This window comes from Vigna umbellata, chromosome 5 (assembly GCF_029865625.1).
Source record: "Vigna umbellata cultivar VRB3 chromosome 5, Vumbellata_1.0, whole genome shotgun sequence".
In the NCBI taxonomy this organism is placed as follows: Eukaryota; Viridiplantae; Streptophyta; class Magnoliopsida; order Fabales; family Fabaceae; genus Vigna; species Vigna umbellata.
Genome location: NC_142169.1, coordinates 63,834,018 through 63,850,332, shown reverse-complemented (window position 1 = coordinate 63,850,332; position 16,315 = coordinate 63,834,018). Strand labels below are relative to the sequence as shown.

General features: G+C 33.0%; 2 protein-coding genes across 6 annotated transcripts; both read left to right on the top strand.

The window, feature by feature from the left end:
* The first annotated feature begins 457 nt into the window (after positions 1-457).
* On the top strand, positions 458-7,075 carry LOC124848652 (protein PHR1-LIKE 2-like). Of its 2 annotated transcripts, none has more exons than XM_047326393.2 (6): positions 458-1,014; positions 5,316-5,392; positions 5,472-5,526; positions 5,956-6,034; positions 6,136-6,205; positions 6,342-7,075. In XM_047326393.2, the coding sequence occupies exons 1-6, from the start codon at positions 816-818 to the stop codon at positions 6,810-6,812; spliced, it is 951 nt and encodes a 316-aa protein (XP_047182349.1). In that variant the 5' UTR covers positions 458-815; the 3' UTR covers positions 6,813-7,075. The 2 variants fall into 2 exon arrangements, with proteins under 2 accessions (XP_047182349.1, XP_047182350.1); XM_047326394.2 differs by having other exon boundaries at positions 464-1,014; positions 5,965-6,034.
* A 4,587-nt stretch (positions 7,076-11,662) lies between these two features.
* Positions 11,663-15,794, top strand: LOC124848651 (myb-like HTH transcriptional regulator family protein). 4 transcript variants are annotated; one of them, XM_088115165.1, is made up of 8 exons: positions 11,669-11,822; positions 12,901-12,981; positions 13,441-13,671; positions 13,945-14,021; positions 14,109-14,151; positions 14,304-14,364; positions 14,684-14,753; positions 15,131-15,794. In XM_088115165.1, the coding sequence occupies exons 3-8, from the start codon at positions 13,452-13,454 to the stop codon at positions 15,647-15,649; spliced, it is 990 nt and encodes a 329-aa protein (XP_087971291.1). In that variant the 5' UTR covers positions 11,669-11,822; positions 12,901-12,981; positions 13,441-13,451; the 3' UTR covers positions 15,650-15,794. The 4 variants fall into 4 exon arrangements, with proteins under 4 accessions (XP_047182348.1, XP_047182345.1, XP_087971291.1 ...); XM_047326391.2 differs by having other exon boundaries at positions 12,901-13,068; XM_047326392.2 differs by lacking the exon at positions 12,901-12,981 and having other exon boundaries at positions 11,663-11,822; positions 14,307-14,364.
* Positions 15,795-16,315: the final 521 nt, after the last annotated feature.

Here is a 16,315-nt window from a genome sequence, read left to right as displayed (position 1 = left end):
TATTTTCTTTGAGAAAAGTGTGAAGAAAGTCATGGAAATGAATAGATAAAACACAATGCAAGAGTCCCTTACCCGTATTGAATATTTTTCCATTTATAAAAATATAATCAATTAAATCATATTCCATAATTGATTGTATGACATAACAGTGAGAATGATTTATTTTGAATGAAGCCAAACTATTTCATCTCTCTAATTTGACTCTATTTCATGTTAATCAAAGACATGCGAATTCATTTCTTTTCTTCTATGAGAGATTCATTTCTCTTATCTCTCAAAAAGAAAGGGATTGTAATTAAAGTTATAACCTTTCTGGAGAAAATGATCAGATTTGGGAGCAACCATCCTAGAAGAGTTGTTTCCAAAAGAAAATAAATGTGAAAAAAGAGTACAATAATGAGTGTAAAATAAGAGAGTGACATGAGAAAGAGAGAGAGAGAGACAGCAATAATGGATGTAGACATATTGGCATGGAGAGATAGAGAGTCCCACAGGCACAGACAATAACCCTTAAAAACTCTCTCTCTTTTCTCTTTCCTTTTCTTCACTCAAAAGACCAGTAAGGGACAAGATCCCGGAAAGGCGAGCCAGCGTCAGACTCAGTTTTTCCCTTTTGCTTTCTCACTTTCATCTCATTCATCATCATCCTCATCATCATCTTTCGCCACCCAACCAACCTCAAAGCTCTCTCCTTTCTTAGTTTCACCCTTACCCAGATGGCTACTCACCCTGTCTCGGATCTCTGTCCCTTCTTTCACTGAAAAAGCTTCTATCTTTGGTCTCTGGGGCTTCTGGGGTTCCCCCATTGAAGGAGGATGTACCCGAGGCTCATACACCCCCATGATGGGATTGTGGCGCAGGATGACATGCAGGCTGCTGCTTCCAACCTCTCTCACTCTCACAAGGGAGACCCTTGTCTCGTTCTCACTGCTGATCCCAAACCTCGCCTTCGTTGGACTCAGGACTTGCACGAACGATTCGTTGATGCCGTCACACAGCTTGGGGGAGCAAGTAGTGAGTCTCTTCTTAGTCTTTCTTAGTCTTAGTTGGTTGAATTTTATTTTTATGGGAATTGCAAAACAGAAGATTTTTTTTTTATATTTTATTTGGGGTGGATTTGTTTGAGTGTTTGTATTGCCTGTGTGTGATGCTTTGATGTTTTTGTTTGAAATGAAATGACAGAGCTTTGCATTTGGGAGCTTGGGAAAATGGACTATTTTTTTGTTTGTACTCTTTTGAGTTTTAGGTGTTGTGGAGTTTGTTTATGGTTATACTCCTGTCTCGGTTGTAAATTGTCATAATTGGAGCTGGAATTGTCAACTGCGTTAGCTAGATTTATTGGTCTTGCCTAGGGTGCATGTGGACTGTGACGAGCAGAACTTGTTGTAACAATGTAGGTGGAGAATACTTTCGTAAGTAGATTACTAGTAGACATGTGTTAGTTTGTTTGACTGCTTAATGGAAAATTTAACATGATACTGTTTTGTTTTAATAATATTGTGAATTAGTGGGTTCTGAGTTTGACCACAAAGTTTAAACTTATTGGAGAGAGTTTTGTGTTTAAAAGAGATCGATGTTCATTTCGGGCCCCTCGTTTGTTGATGGGTGCTGAAACTTCTCATGATTGACTTGGGAGCTTTATGCATTAACTTGGACCAAAGAAATTTGTTGAAAGAAGTTGAAGGAAGGGTTGAATTGAATTAATCAAGCAGGAGCATGGCAGTGGTGGAGCTACCTGCACTTTTAGATGCTTTGTTGAATGATGCAGAATGAGAGAGGATGCTTGCCTAAAAGAAACAGCGGAAGTAATGATTATATACAACCTTTGTGTTGTAAATGGTGGCTGAAATGTAAATGAGTGGCAGCTGTGCGATACAAAGATTGGCTATTTTTTACTTTCGCTTGATATTAAGAAATGGCAACTCGTTGAGCTTCTGAGATCATAAAGTATAAACTATTTTTAGTTCAACGCAGTTGGCATATTGATGAGCATGTATGATACCAAACATAGCTTTGAAGTTTTTTCAATATTTAGATCTAGCACTTTGTGTTTATTAATTTAGATTCATTGAGCTGTTTAATTGACACATTTGAGTTTTTGAGCCTTTTGAATGTGATAAAACATTGCAATATATTTATTTCTCTTGGTTTGGGGGTTATCAATTATCATTCTGTATCCCCTCCCCGTTTCTCTTACACAATAGAACCATGCTGTAAGGTCATGTTAATTTTCTTTTTGCAAAATGAATTACCTACTAGAGGTTTGGATTTTGGAACTAAGTTGAACTGCCATATACGTACTTCATGAATGAATGAAGGAAAAGACAATTTGTTAATACTTGTCAACCTTGTTGAACTTCTTTTGCCAAGAAAAGTGGTTCGAAAGGTGCTGATCTTACACTTTAAATGTGGCATTAACAGATACATTAATTGTAAGAGTTGAAGAACAATGCAGCCCATTTGTTTTAGATTTTTAAGAGAATGAAATCAAACTGTAAAATAATTGTTTTTAAAACCTTGGGTTTGTTTGGTTACTGTAAAATATAATACCCACTTTTCAAATAATTGAAGGGATGCTTTTGGAATTTACTTGGTATATTACTCCTTAAAATTGATTTATTGTGCTAAATGTAGAGATTTTCTTACTATGTGGTCAACTGCTGATGTAACAGTTGTTTCACTGGCAGAGCAGAGCTGAATGGCTCTTTGCTTTTCCTAAATACTGTCGGTAGAGTGTTCCACTGTTGTGTCTTTGTGTCTTGAAGAGCTGCAATTTCCAATGACAGCCATAACATAACAGACCCATTTTTTGAGGAATCAAATTTCATGTTTGAACCTTACTAAAGTCCAAAACCCACCTTCATCTAAGGAATGCGAAATTAAGGAGTTTTGGCACATTGGCACCCACAAAGAATTTATGCATAAAAATTTCCTTGACAGTATGGAGCTGGCTGTGTTCTTGTTCTCTTTTCCCTTCTATGTTATTGTTAACAAATCAGTGCAAGTTGTTTATGTTTATAATAGTTACTGTTTTATTAAGCTCTTAAAGAATTTAGTTAATATTGATCTGTTTCTTTATAATAATTTCTTTTTTACTCTTCCACCACTTTCATTACTTATTTTATTAAGCCCTATTTTGGTCCTCAAAAGATTTGGAAAATCAATTGATTTGTCACATGAATTCTTTTGACATCAATAGTTGAAAAATGATTGGGACCGAAATGATGTCATTCGATAACAGAAAATTATCATCTGAGGACCTATTTGACATCACTTACATTTCAACGATCAAGTAGGTGGTTAACCTTTCGGATCAAATGTGTTCACCTTCCTGCTTCATTAAGTATTGGAACTACTACAGTTCCCAAATATGTGGATTTACGATTCTTTTTTAAAATTTAATTGCATTCACTTCCCATGTTGATGCGGCTGTCTCAATAATGTACTATGTAATTGTAGCCTTTTTTTGTTTGCCACCATGTTCCATGTTCTACTTAGCCACCAACAACCAAGAAGTACTTCTATTCTTTAGGGAAACCGCCGTGAATATTGCCCGTGATGAGGTCATGTTTCATAAACACGACAAAAATCATTAAAAAACATGACTTTGCTAAAAGTTGTCAAAAACCCACAACTGTGCTGTCAAACTTCAGTATCATCATCGTTGGACTTGTCGCGACCTAGGGAGGTTCAACACACATAAATCTCCACATTGGTAAGATATTGTCCGCTCTGGGTCAAACCCTCACAGATTAGCTTTTGGTTCCACTCCAAAAAGTCTCTTACCAATGGAGATATCTTATGTGTATATAAACCCATATCCATCTCTTGTTTTATTTGATGTGAGACTTTGTTTGTATCCTAACAGATCTCCTTTTGATAGAAGGTCCACATCTGGATAATGTGTCTCCATTTGTGGTTACTTGATCTCTTGAAAAAGCAAGTAACAAAGTGTTGTGGCAAGATCTAGTGCAGAACAAGAGTATAGAGCTATGACCTTAGCACTCAAGTTTGTTTGGCTTAAACAATTGCTTAGAGAATTACAATTTGGAGATGTTACTTATATGTGACAATGAGGTTGCACTTCATATTAGTTTTAATCATATCTTTCGTAAGAGGACCAAACACATTAAGATTGATTGTCATTTTATTCGAGAGAAGATTGTATCTAGAGATATCAAGATGGAGTTCGATAACTCAAGTTATCTGTTAGTAGATATTTTCACTAAGTCTTTACCAGGACCTAGAATTGATTATATTTCTAACAATCTTGATACATACGATTTGTATGTGCGGGGGAGTGTTAAATATATAGATTATTAGATATCTTAGTTAAATATCTTATCTTTATCTTTTATCTTCATATACATTGTTATTATTTTTTATTTGTATTTAGGTTTATTTTATTGTTATATGAGAGAGACCAAAATGATACTGTTATTAGTTTCCGAATTTGAACTAGAAGATAGGTTGTGGGTTTTTATCATGTGCTTGTATTTGTACACATTCAGTGGCACTTTCTGCCATATGATTCTGACAAATTTCTAGCTTTGGGTATAAAGGTACTAAATTGTAAGTGCAGAGACAAAGTGCAACCAAGGGTGACAATTTGGGTTTGTGGCATGATGTTGTATTCATTATTGGGTCAATCATGTTGTTGGAGTGAAATGAGTTTATATAGTGACAAATTCAGGTTTTCCTTTGTCATTACTTGCCAGCTTAAGCGGGTCCAACCCATGTCTAGAATTAGCATCCTTATTACGTCATGTCTTATAAGAATGAATCCATTGGGAAGAAAGTTGGTTGAATCTTGTCTTTGGTTTGTGTATGTGTGGAGAAGACATGTGATTCCAAGGAGCGTAAATCAGATGAAGGGGTACCCCTATGACTCTGGTAAAGAGAGACTAAGAAAAACTTTAGGCAAGATCGTTCAGAAGACTTCTGAGGTCAATGGTTTATCTATAAACATGATTCAGACTTAAACATTGTCTCATTTGATAGTTATATTTTTCTGTGACTGTGCCTGTGATATATTACATCCTCAACCCAAACCACAGGCTTATGTTCTCTACATTTAATTATTATAACAAAGCAAGATACTTTTCCATGAATTCATTAGCTGTTCAAGTTAAAAGTATATTAGTTCAATTTATTTGCCTTCGTTGTCTGCTGAAGTTTGGAAATGGAACTGGTTTGACTTGTTTGCAAAGTAGTTGTTCAATTTTAGGCCTACTTTCCATTGCGTATCTTGAAGTCTTCATGCATAGATTATCGTCAATATCATTTTCTAACTAGGTTGTGGATGTTATCTGCAGAAGCTACACCAAAAGCAATCATGCGGACCATGAATGTCAAGGGTCTGACTCTGTTTCATTTGAAGAGTCATCTTCAGGTCTCTTTAATTCTCTTAATCATACTCTGCCCAGTTTAAGCTATGAGCCAAAAATGAAACCTTTCTTTCTGAATTGCAGAAATACAGGCTTGGTAAGCAATCTGGGAAAGATGTTGGTGAAGGATGCAAAGATGGTATGATTGTCATTCCCCTCTCTGGATCAATTATGTTCCCATCTTCTGAGTATGCTTGTCCAATGTGTTCTGTAGCTGTCTTTCTTTTTCCCTTTCACAGATAGGGTGTCCATCTGGACTTTTAATCTGTACAGAGTATGAATCAATGCCATAACCTTATATTTAGGTTATATTGTTGATGCAGACCGATGAGGAACTTTCCATGCAGAATTTCAATTTAGCGAGCAATTAGATTAATTTTGAAAAATTGGACAACCAAGTTAATTTATGCTTAACATATTAACCACTACTTGAATTTTGAATATTGATTATAATTTTTTTCACAGCAAACAACTTCCTAAACTGGAAAAATGTTTTGCAGGACTACACTAATTTACTCTAAGCTTTTCTGTCATTGTCTTGGCTTCAAACTGACTTCTTTTATGGAAGGAATATCAGGTTCATATCTTTTAGAAAGCCCTGGCACTGAGAACACTTCTCCAAAGCTGCCAACTTCCGACACAAACGAGTAAGAATTTTCATTAATTAATAAATATGAATTTTTGTTCTGGCAAATGTCTCAATGGATTGGAATTACCGAATTGAAAGAGTGGTTAATTTTATGCCTAGGGGATATGAAATCAAGGAGGCATTGAGAGCACAGATGGAAGTGCAGAGTAAGTTACATTTGCAAGTGGAGGTAAATTTCATTTTCCTAGTGCAAAGTCATGGTTGGAATACGGCTTCACAAACTTTTTGATACATTGTTAATTTAGTCGTATGGTATCATACGTTTGCTTATCTTGAGTGTAATTGAAGCAAGTATGACACTGCAGGCAGAGAAGCATTTGCAGATTCGGCAGGATGCAGAAAGGAGATACATGGCCATGCTTGAAAGAGCTTGCAAGATGCTGGCTGATCAATTTATTGGTGCTACAGTTATAGACACTGACAGCCAAAAGTTTCAAGCAATTGGAAGCAAAACACCTAGAGGTACTTTGGTTGATCCTCTTGGATTTTACTCCTTGCCATCAGCTGAGGTGGCCGGGGTGAATGTTCCAGATGAAGAAATAGCACCTAGTCTCCCACCCCAAAGGGCTGATTGTTCAACTGAAAGTTGTTTAACCTCACATGAAAGTTCTGGAGGATTGACTTTAGAAGGATCACCCGGTGGGGGAAAAAGAAGGATGCTAGGCATGGACTCCATGGCAGCTCCTTTGATCTGGAGTGAAGCTAAGATGAGAACTCAGGCCATCAATGTGGCCCAAGGTAGTCTTCCTCAAGGAATAACTAGGTATGGCATGTAGGGATGGTTCATCCTCTCATCATCTTCCTTTGCCCTTCATTCATTCCTTTTTCTTTACAGGTACTTGAACTCATGTCTTGTAAGTTAGTAGTGAGACATAGGTGGAATCAATTTTACCCTTTTGTAAATTCAAACTTCTCTCTGCCTTTAAGCATTGCAAAAATCTACCTCTGACTATACAAAATTTGTGTGTTTCAATGACTTTTATGGATGAACTCTTCAAAGAACCTATGAATTCCCAAAACCCAGATTTAAATTGTAGAATCCTCACAAGTTACTTTTTGTCAACCATTGTTTTAAATTATGAACATTTGGGTCACTAGACACAGCAAACAAAATATTTTCCTCACCAATCATGTTTTAAAGTAGTGGTATTTGCCTCCTATATGACTTTTTGTTGTATTCTATGATTTTACGCGTTTTGTAATTTGGCTTTAGCATTGAATAATATAATATTGCACTATAGTCTTGGCATGTCAGTCAAATGAAATGAAAATTGCTGCACAAATTGCATTTGCTGAACTTTCTGTATCATGAAAGTGGTAGGTGGAACATGACAAGTTTTCAAATTCAGTTGTTTCTTAAAAGAAACAAAAAAAACTAGATTATTTCATACACTCACAGTGCTGCAGATGCTAACTGATATGTTCAGCCTCTTTCTCAGGATATTGAATACATTGATGGACGGTCAAAGAATGGAAAATTTATAAAAGTAATAATTAAGTTGGATAAATAAATTTACTTAAGAACTTGAGATTTTTAAAGATAATTAAAATTTGGATGACTATAAAGAAAGACATTATTGGTATTATATGATTAGTACTATGACAAGAGAATATAAAAATATTATGAAGAAATAAATACACATTTGTGAGACACGTGGAGGGTTATTATTGATTTGGGTTTGCATGATTAGGTATAACATCAAAGTTGATATCATCGATGAACACCACCTCTCTTTGACCGTCTAAGTGGAATTCCGTTTACAACAATGACATAATACAAGAATATTTATTGAGGAGTGAGAGTTCAATGTCTTGTTTGACACAGTTGTTTTCTTGAACTTTGGAGAATTTAATGTCATGTAATATTCACATTTGGCTATTTCTAAATGCTAATAGTACAATGTTTATATCATTCCCTTTTAAGAAACATTTTTCTTCCTATTTGAAACGTTCAAGAGAGTATTTAATAGGTCTCTTTCTTAAATTTATAGTTTTAAATAAATTTAAATCAACAGAATAGTATGTGCTATGCCATGCAAACCAACCATAACATACATTAATTTACATTCGTTATTGTAATTAAATGTGTATTATCTTCTTTTATAACTTAAGATTGAATCCTAGTAAACTCAATTTAATTAATGAAAAAAAAATTAAAATATCTTTAAATTATAAGGGTTTGGTTTAGAAGAGTGTATGAGTTGTGCAATGAGAAATTTGGAATCTCTGACGAAGATGATTAGGGAAAATAGCTGATAAATTAGATATTATATGGAATTAATGCATAGCCGTATAGCACGAGAAAGAAGCAATAGGAAAAGGACCACATTGTCGGAATATTATTATTATTATTATAATTATTAATATTATTTTGTTGTTGAAAGGAATGAGATTTACCACTTCCACTCTCTTTAGATAGGATATTGAAAATATTTATGATGTGTAATTTTTTAAAAATTAATTGAAGTGATATAATAATTAATTTAGTTTCATAGTTTTTGTTAATAAAAGAAGAAAGTATGAGGGAATATTACGAGGAAGATTCCATCTTAGCAGATTACAATGCCACTTGTTGTTGTCATGTTCACAACAAGCAGTATTAAGTATTGCATTATTTCAGTACTCAACCTCACCCACTTGGATCAAACCTTCTCACACTAACCAATCATCCCAATAAAACAAAACAAAAAACAAAGTTCCAAACACCACACCCTCATAAAACTCACAAATCAAACCTAGTCACCTTGTTCCTTTGTTTTCAATACCAGGTATGTTTCTTCTTTTCTCTGTTCTCTTTATCAACTAAACCAAATTAACACATACTTTTCTTTTTTCTTTTTTTGTTCTTATGTCTCCTAATGTCTTTGCTTCAATTCATTCTATTTCAATTTCTCTATATTTAACCATAAAGAAAAGGTAATGCATTCACATGAATATATATATATATATATATATATATATATATATATATATATATATATATATATATATATATATATATATATATATATATATATATATATATTCCAACAAGTTCATTATAAGGGTGTTTCTGGATGGTTGGTTGCAATGTACACATATGGACAAGCTAGCAATAATGGAATAAGAAACTCTGAATTGATTTTGCCATGGTCTGAAGTTTTTATTTTGGACCTGGTTTTGTGTTTATTTCTCTAGCTAATTTTGGAGATTTTATGATGTAAAATTAGTGTTCATAAGGATTAATGAAAAGTTTAAGTATCACAGTACATAAAAATGAGAAAATTTTATCTTGGAAGAATAGTTATATTTAAGATTTTGAATGGGAGATAATATCGATATCTTATATGGATTTAACTTATATTTTATTTATTATTAGTTTTTTATTTGGATAAATTTTCTTAAAAAGATAAAAGTGTTTATGGAAAGAGAGTTAAAATATAGTTTTTGAGATAAGTGCTATTTAGTAATAAATTATTGGTACAAATAGGTGACATTTGAAATAATTAATAAAAGAATAAACATTGATGTAGGAAAGGAGAACCATCTAAAATGCTCTGACACCTGATTATTAGTCTTATTATATTTGTATTGTTATTTTCCTAGTTTTAAATAATAAAAAAAGTTGCACTAATTAAGAAAATATTGAGTAGATTCATGATTGAAAAAATATATTAAAATTATAATGTGTGGATTTTTCTATTTAACTTTAATTATATTTTCAGTGAGAGCATTTTGATTTTTTGATGTTTCATAAAACCTTTAAAAGTTCAATTAAAAGAACAACTGTAACATAAAATACGTAATATCAAATCTTGCTGTCTTTTTAGGGCAAGCACTTTTAGTTTATGACTAAGTTTTTTTTAGTGATTGAAAAACTTTTTGCCTTGTTAACAATGATTGACGAAAACATAGCTTCTAATAGGATACACTGTTTTTATATTTTATTTCAAATGATTTTTTTTTTCTAAAACACTAGTTTTACAGTTTGTTCTCTTTTTTATCTTTAAAATATTCATTAAACTTTCTTATTATTTATCCTTTAACCATTATATTATTTATATCTTTTATAAATTTTTATCCCATTTCACATTATATTTCGAGATATTTTAGCTATTATATCAGTTAATATAATAGAATTATGACATTATGGCATAAGTATATGTTAACCTATTTTATTTTAAATTTGATTTTTTTTAAAGATATGATGTAAAATTAATAATGGAGTGGATAAATAAATAAAGTTAAAATATCTATAAATATTAAATAAAATTAATTTAAAAACAATTAAAATAAAAAATTATAATCACTCAAAATATATCATAGCAGTAGAATTAAATTTGATAAAAAATATCGTATAATTATATTCATATAGATGATCTTATATTTAACAAAAGTTTCAACTGATTATTATATCAAACACTAATAACTCAAAAAATCATCTCATACATGTTACTTTTAATTGTGATTGAAATTTAAAAACACTAATAACATGAAATAAATTATATATAAGAAGTTAAATAAATAAATTTTAAATATAGAGAATAAAAGATAAAGTTTAATTGATTAGAGTGATCAAATAGGTAATACACTCATAAATAAATAAAAAAAATATATTAGAAGTCTCTTAAAAACTGCAGTTTCCCATTGGTTTAAGTCAAAAAGAAAGAAAATAGGGAAAAAAAATCTCAGTTATATTTCCTAACATAAGATTAGTAGACCAATCATACATAAGTAAAAAAAAAAATTGATAATAAATTAACTAAATTAAAATTATTTAAAAAAAAATTCAAAATGTTTCTGATTCATCTAGTGACCAGTAATAGCAGGGAGAATGGCATGAAGTCAACGGTGGACAAAAACCAGAAAATGAATAGACTAATTGAAGAACGAAGGAATTTTGGCAGGTTCAACGGTCAAAAGTCTAATTTAATTTTATTAATTTTCAAAATGCGAAATTATTTTAGACAAATTAAAAATAGCAAAAATGACTACTAAAATTAAATATTGGGTTCGTTAAACTAATACTAAAAGTGCCAAATGCTAATTTAATTGAAAATTTGTATGTTTCAAAAGTTTATATAATATTTTTTGATGCCTTTAAAGGATCACTTTTATTTATTAATAAATACTGATATTTCAATGCATTATTATTAAGGAATGAACTTTAACGATCTATTTCTCTTGAATCGTATTTTTATGACTCATACATATAAACCAGGAATTGGAGTTTAATTGTAAAACATTATTAAATAAAGTTTAATAGACGGCAGTATAAATGATTTCATATTATCAATTAATAAAAAAATGTTTTTAATATAAACTTTAAAATAATTAGTTTAAAAGGTTTTAACATGACCATATATTTATCATTAAGTGATAATAGGATGATGTAAAAAGTGGTTTTTGAATGATTTTAAAATGATTACTTGAAAGTTAATAACTCTTAATTATATCACAGGACTTGATTAGAATTTTAGAGTTTGAAAACTCTATCGTAATTAAACTATTTCTATCAATAGTATTGCGTAAAGTGAGAAAGAAAACGCGTGGCATTAATCTTAGTTTTTGTTTTGTTTTCCTTTTTTTCATTCTTTTAATTAATAATTATAATAATAAGATTAATAATTTACTATAGCAATCCCCTAAAAATCGATTAATTTCATTGGAGGGCATCACTGTGTTTGAAGAGAGAGAAACGAAGAGAGAGAAACGAAGAGAGAGAGAAAAACACAGAGCACAGCACTCCTCAGCTCCGAAATTGGAGTGGGGAGAAAATTTGTATGCGTTGGATTTTGTAGATCTGAGTATGTATTTCTCTTCCCCCTTTTCTTCCTTCTATCGATTTCAGTTTTTAGTCAAGCTTTGTATTCTATCCGTCTCTCTCTTTCTCTCTGCATCTGTCACTGAGGATTGTGCTTCTGTGGTTTCTTTCATTTGTGTTTTTTGTTTTTATCATTTTTGGTGACCCTTTAGGTTTCTTTGGTTTGAGCTTCATCTTAATGAGGCAACTGTCCATGCCTTGGCTTGAAGTTCGCGTTTTACATTTTTATACTTTGATTTTTGTATTGCCCCACTTTTGAAGTTTTGGGCTTGGTGCTGGGAAATAGAACATTTCAAAGAGTTGGTCTGGGAGGTGTAAAATTTGCAGTTTTTTTTTTTTTTTCCATTTGAGAGTTGTGGTGTTCTTCATGTGGGGCCAGAACCCCAGTTACCAGGAGTAGGTTTGTGTTTTTTAATGTCGGTTAGTTGGTTTGTTACAATTGTTTCAGCTATGGTGAGAATCCTGGGGGTGTTCTGTTCCATGTGTAATGTTTCTAATCATCGATTTTGTTGGTGCTAATTGATATTCAAAGGTGTTAGCATGATGAAAATAAGTCAACTTTTAGCTCTGGGTCCCAATTTGCTGATGTTATCAGGTTGCATCTGATTAATGAATTCTTTTGCAAGCAGCAATTACGATAGTGATTTTTTAGCGCTATACAAATAAGAATGATGTCTCTTTCAATTTCCTAGTATCTGCAAAAATCAGCCTTGTTGGATGGGGTGCTAGGCTTTTCATCTCGGACATTCTGGGTGGGTTTAACCTATGTTAGGGAAAGAAGGATCACCTTAAATTTTGATGGTTTATTTTTTTCTGATGTGCTCTTCGTTTCTAGCAGTATCGATATTTATTCTGCAAAACTGCAGCTGATGATTTAGTTTTATTAGGATTAGATGATATTTGAAGGATACAGTTTATAAATTTACAAAGGCTAAACTCACTTATAAGTTCATTTGATTTGTGTTTCTATCGAGTGCTTTCATCAAGTACAAACACTACAGAATTTTACCTAGTTATCAGATGACTTTAGGCTAAGAATCACTCTTCTTTATGTGTTGTAGACAAGGAAACAGTGTGCCTTTCCATGAGGCTCGAGTTTTTTCCTGGGAACTCACCTGAAGAAAGAAATCGAGAGGCTTTAGGTAAAGAAGAGCTTTGCAATAAAATGAATGAAAATTCTATTCAACTTTGATGAAATGGTCCATTGGATGTCAGGGATTATTTTTAAGGTTTGTGTTCAGAGTTTTAAAGGATCCATTGTGTAAATTTTGTTAATGACAACCGGAAAAGTTGATTGAGGGAGACTTACATAATGTGAGTTCACGATAGAACCAAATATGAATTGAATTAATTCGCATCAGGAATTGGGACAAAACATGCTAATTTTGTAATACTATAAGTAATGTATACACTATGAACTAAGAAAATTCAAAAGGTTGCTCTTTTCTTGTGGAATCAGTAGATTTATGTGTCTGCCCGCTTGCATGTCTGATTCTTCCCTCTGTTTTTTACAAACCTCTCTTTCAATATGCTGTCAAGTTGACGGTGATTGAATTAATTTCCATATTGCATTATATTCACTTTTATTTGTTTGCTGTCAGATAAATGACAAATGTATCATTCAAAGAATGTTCCTAGTGCAAGTTTAGTTGGAGGTAATTCATTAGTTCATGGTCAGCACATAGATTGTGGTGGCAGCGCAATGGATCCTGGCAATGGAGGAAACAGTCATAGCAACAACTCTAATCTTACCTCAAAACAACGTCTACGGTGGACACATGAATTACACGAGCGCTTCGTTGATGCTGTGGCTCAACTTGGTGGGCCAGATCGTGAGTATTTCTTCCTCTATTTTTGCTTAACTGGGATCTGAAAGTTGTTTTTTGCTGCTCTCAAACTTAAAACGCAACTTTAGTCCGTAAAATGAGAAGGCTAGGTTGTGTAGCGGGTAATAAAATAAATGCATCTACTACTCGTCAATTTTGTATCTGTATACTTATGCTGGTTAGATATCCTATTGTTAGCTGAGGAGTATTTCGAGCTTCTATGCATGATTTTACCATTCCTTATAAAAGTGTTTTAAATATAACTGTTCTTTTTGCTAGGTGCCACACCCAAAGGTGTCCTTAGAGTTATGGGTGTACAAGGATTGACCATTTACCATGTCAAAAGCCATTTACAGGTAATGTGCACTTAAAGGGCCTCTTAACTTGATGTCCATTATTCTATGTAAATACTGGTTTTTCATTTTCTTCCCTGTTTCTTACAGAAGTACCGACTAGCAAAATATTTACCGGATTCCTCATCTGATGGTATGTCTATCTGACTTCTGTAATTTAAACTATTTGCGTAAATCACGTTGAGGGCTTTTTTTCTTTGTTACTTCTAGTCAATTAAGCATTTATTGTACTCTGGTTTCTCCTTTAGATTTGTTTGGTATGATAACTTCTAAATTTGTTGATAGAAGGGAAAAAGGCTGACAAGAAAGAAACTGGGGATGTGCTTTCCAATCTCGATGGTTCATCGTGAGTATTGCTGCTTCTTATTCCCCCCTCACGTTTGGGATTTTATACTTCTACGAGTTGGTGATGGCGTATAATTAAAAAAGAAAAATTATTCGGGTCACTAGAGCACATTTTGCAAGGCTTTAACCGTCACCAATACTTTCACATCCCGATGAAATTTGCTAGTGTTAACAAACACAGTTTTATCTGTTTTTCTGTATTCAATGCGTTATAAATATTAATGGATAATGTAACTCTTTAACCAACAGCTCTTGATTGTTTGATGATTGGTGGTATAATAAGGGATTAATAATTTACTTGTGGGCTTATCTGTCTGCAGTGGGATGCAGATTACTGAAGCACTAAAGCTTCAAATGGAGGTCCAGAAGCGACTACATGAACAATTGGAGGTATATTTTCCTATTTCGGCTGATCTGATGACTTCACAGTGTCAACTGATTGTATTTTATGATTTCTATTTCACGTTATCATGTGAGAGGTATTGATCTCTCTATGGATTTATGCCAGTTACACAAATTAGTTATATGATAACTTAGTTCTTGGTTGTACCATTCAAACTGTATGTATGTCTCATGATGAAACATCGACACATATCTGGCTCAAGCTGTACTGCATTATATGAAAATGGAGTTTAAAATTTGTGTTTTTGTTGATCTAAATTTAACTTTATAATTTTTTGAACAAAGTGAAGATAGAATAAACAGACTGATTAATTATTTGTAATTAAGATGCCAAGCTAGTAATTTTGTATTTTAATGTGAAACAGGTGCAGAGACAGCTACAATTACGGATAGAAGCCCAGGGTAAATACCTGAAAAAGATAATCGAAGAACAACAGCGGCTCAGTGGGGTTCTTTCAGAGGCACCTGACACTGAGGTTGTGGCTGTGGTTCCGGGGGACGTGTGCCAAGAACCGGATAATAAGACCGACCCGTCTACCCCCGACCCAGAAAAGGCTGCCAAAGACCGTGTCCCAGCAAAGAGTCTTTCCATGGAATCTTTTTCATCACACCATGAACCATTGACTCCAGATTCTGGTTGCCATATTGGTTCCCCTGCTGACAGCCCTAAAGGGGAGAGATCAACCAAGAAGCAACGGCTAAACATGGACGGATCGTATTCAAAGCCAGACATGGTGCTTCCACTTCAGATACTGGAGTCAAGCATGTCACAATACCAACATCCTAGCACTGTTTTTCTTGGCCAAGAGCAATTTGATCCTTCATTGGGTATGTCTACCAGAAGTGGTGAGGAATTGGATAAGGTTGGTGGCAGTAATCTGTGATTTGGTGTAATGTGTAGGTTGTGTTCTAGGACTCATTCTATCTTCCTTCTAAGCTTAGTTTCTGTTTTCTATGTATTTCTTAATAGACGAGAGGATCTGATCATCATAGATTTCCAAGGTTCTTAGTTTTCAGTTCAAATGTTCAGTACTTGACTAAGCATCCAGCCTTCAATTATTTTAGAGAACTAATTTGAATTGGGTTAATAGAAAAAATCTTATCATCTGCTTCATAAAAACCATGGTAGTTTATAAGAAGATTATGGTGGGGTGATACAAATCACTTGACTGGGGATGGTTGTGATCGATTGTGCTAATCACTGTATTAAGCTGTGTTTAAGTATGTTAAATGTGCACTGTAATTCTTGCAGATGTACTATTTCAAGAGAAAATATTAATTAGACTATATGGTAATAACACAGCATTCTTCAAAACATTATGGTAATAATAAGACTTATGGGTGATAATTGATGCTGTATACACTCATTAATCAAAACGGTTTTTATTTTTCCAAAACATTATGATATCATAATATTTCATCTTCAATTAAGTGTTTAAACTTGATCACTTACGTCTTACCATAATATTAGAAAGTACTTCTACATTTTCAATTAAATCTTCCATTATAAATAAAATACTTACAAAGGCATTAGTATCTTATCATGAGTC

Excerpts from the sequence above, each read along its gene's own strand:
- LOC124848652 (XM_047326393.2), top strand. The coding sequence starts at position 816 with ATGTACCCGAGGCTCATACACCCCCATGATGGGATTGTGGCGCAGGAT. Across the intron at positions 5,527-5,955 it reads TGGTGAAGGATGCAAAGATG|GAATATCAGGTTCATATCTT; the intron begins GTATGATTGTCA and ends CTTTTATGGAAG. Across the intron at positions 6,035-6,135 it reads CCAACTTCCGACACAAACGA|GGGATATGAAATCAAGGAGG; the intron begins GTAAGAATTTTC and ends TTTTATGCCTAG.
- LOC124848651 (XM_047326389.2), top strand. The coding sequence starts at position 13,452 with ATGTATCATTCAAAGAATGTTCCTAGTGCAAGTTTAGTTGGAGGTAAT. Across the intron at positions 13,672-13,944 it reads TCAACTTGGTGGGCCAGATC|GTGCCACACCCAAAGGTGTC; the intron begins GTGAGTATTTCT and ends TCTTTTTGCTAG. Across the intron at positions 14,022-14,108 it reads ATGTCAAAAGCCATTTACAG|AAGTACCGACTAGCAAAATA; the intron begins GTAATGTGCACT and ends TGTTTCTTACAG.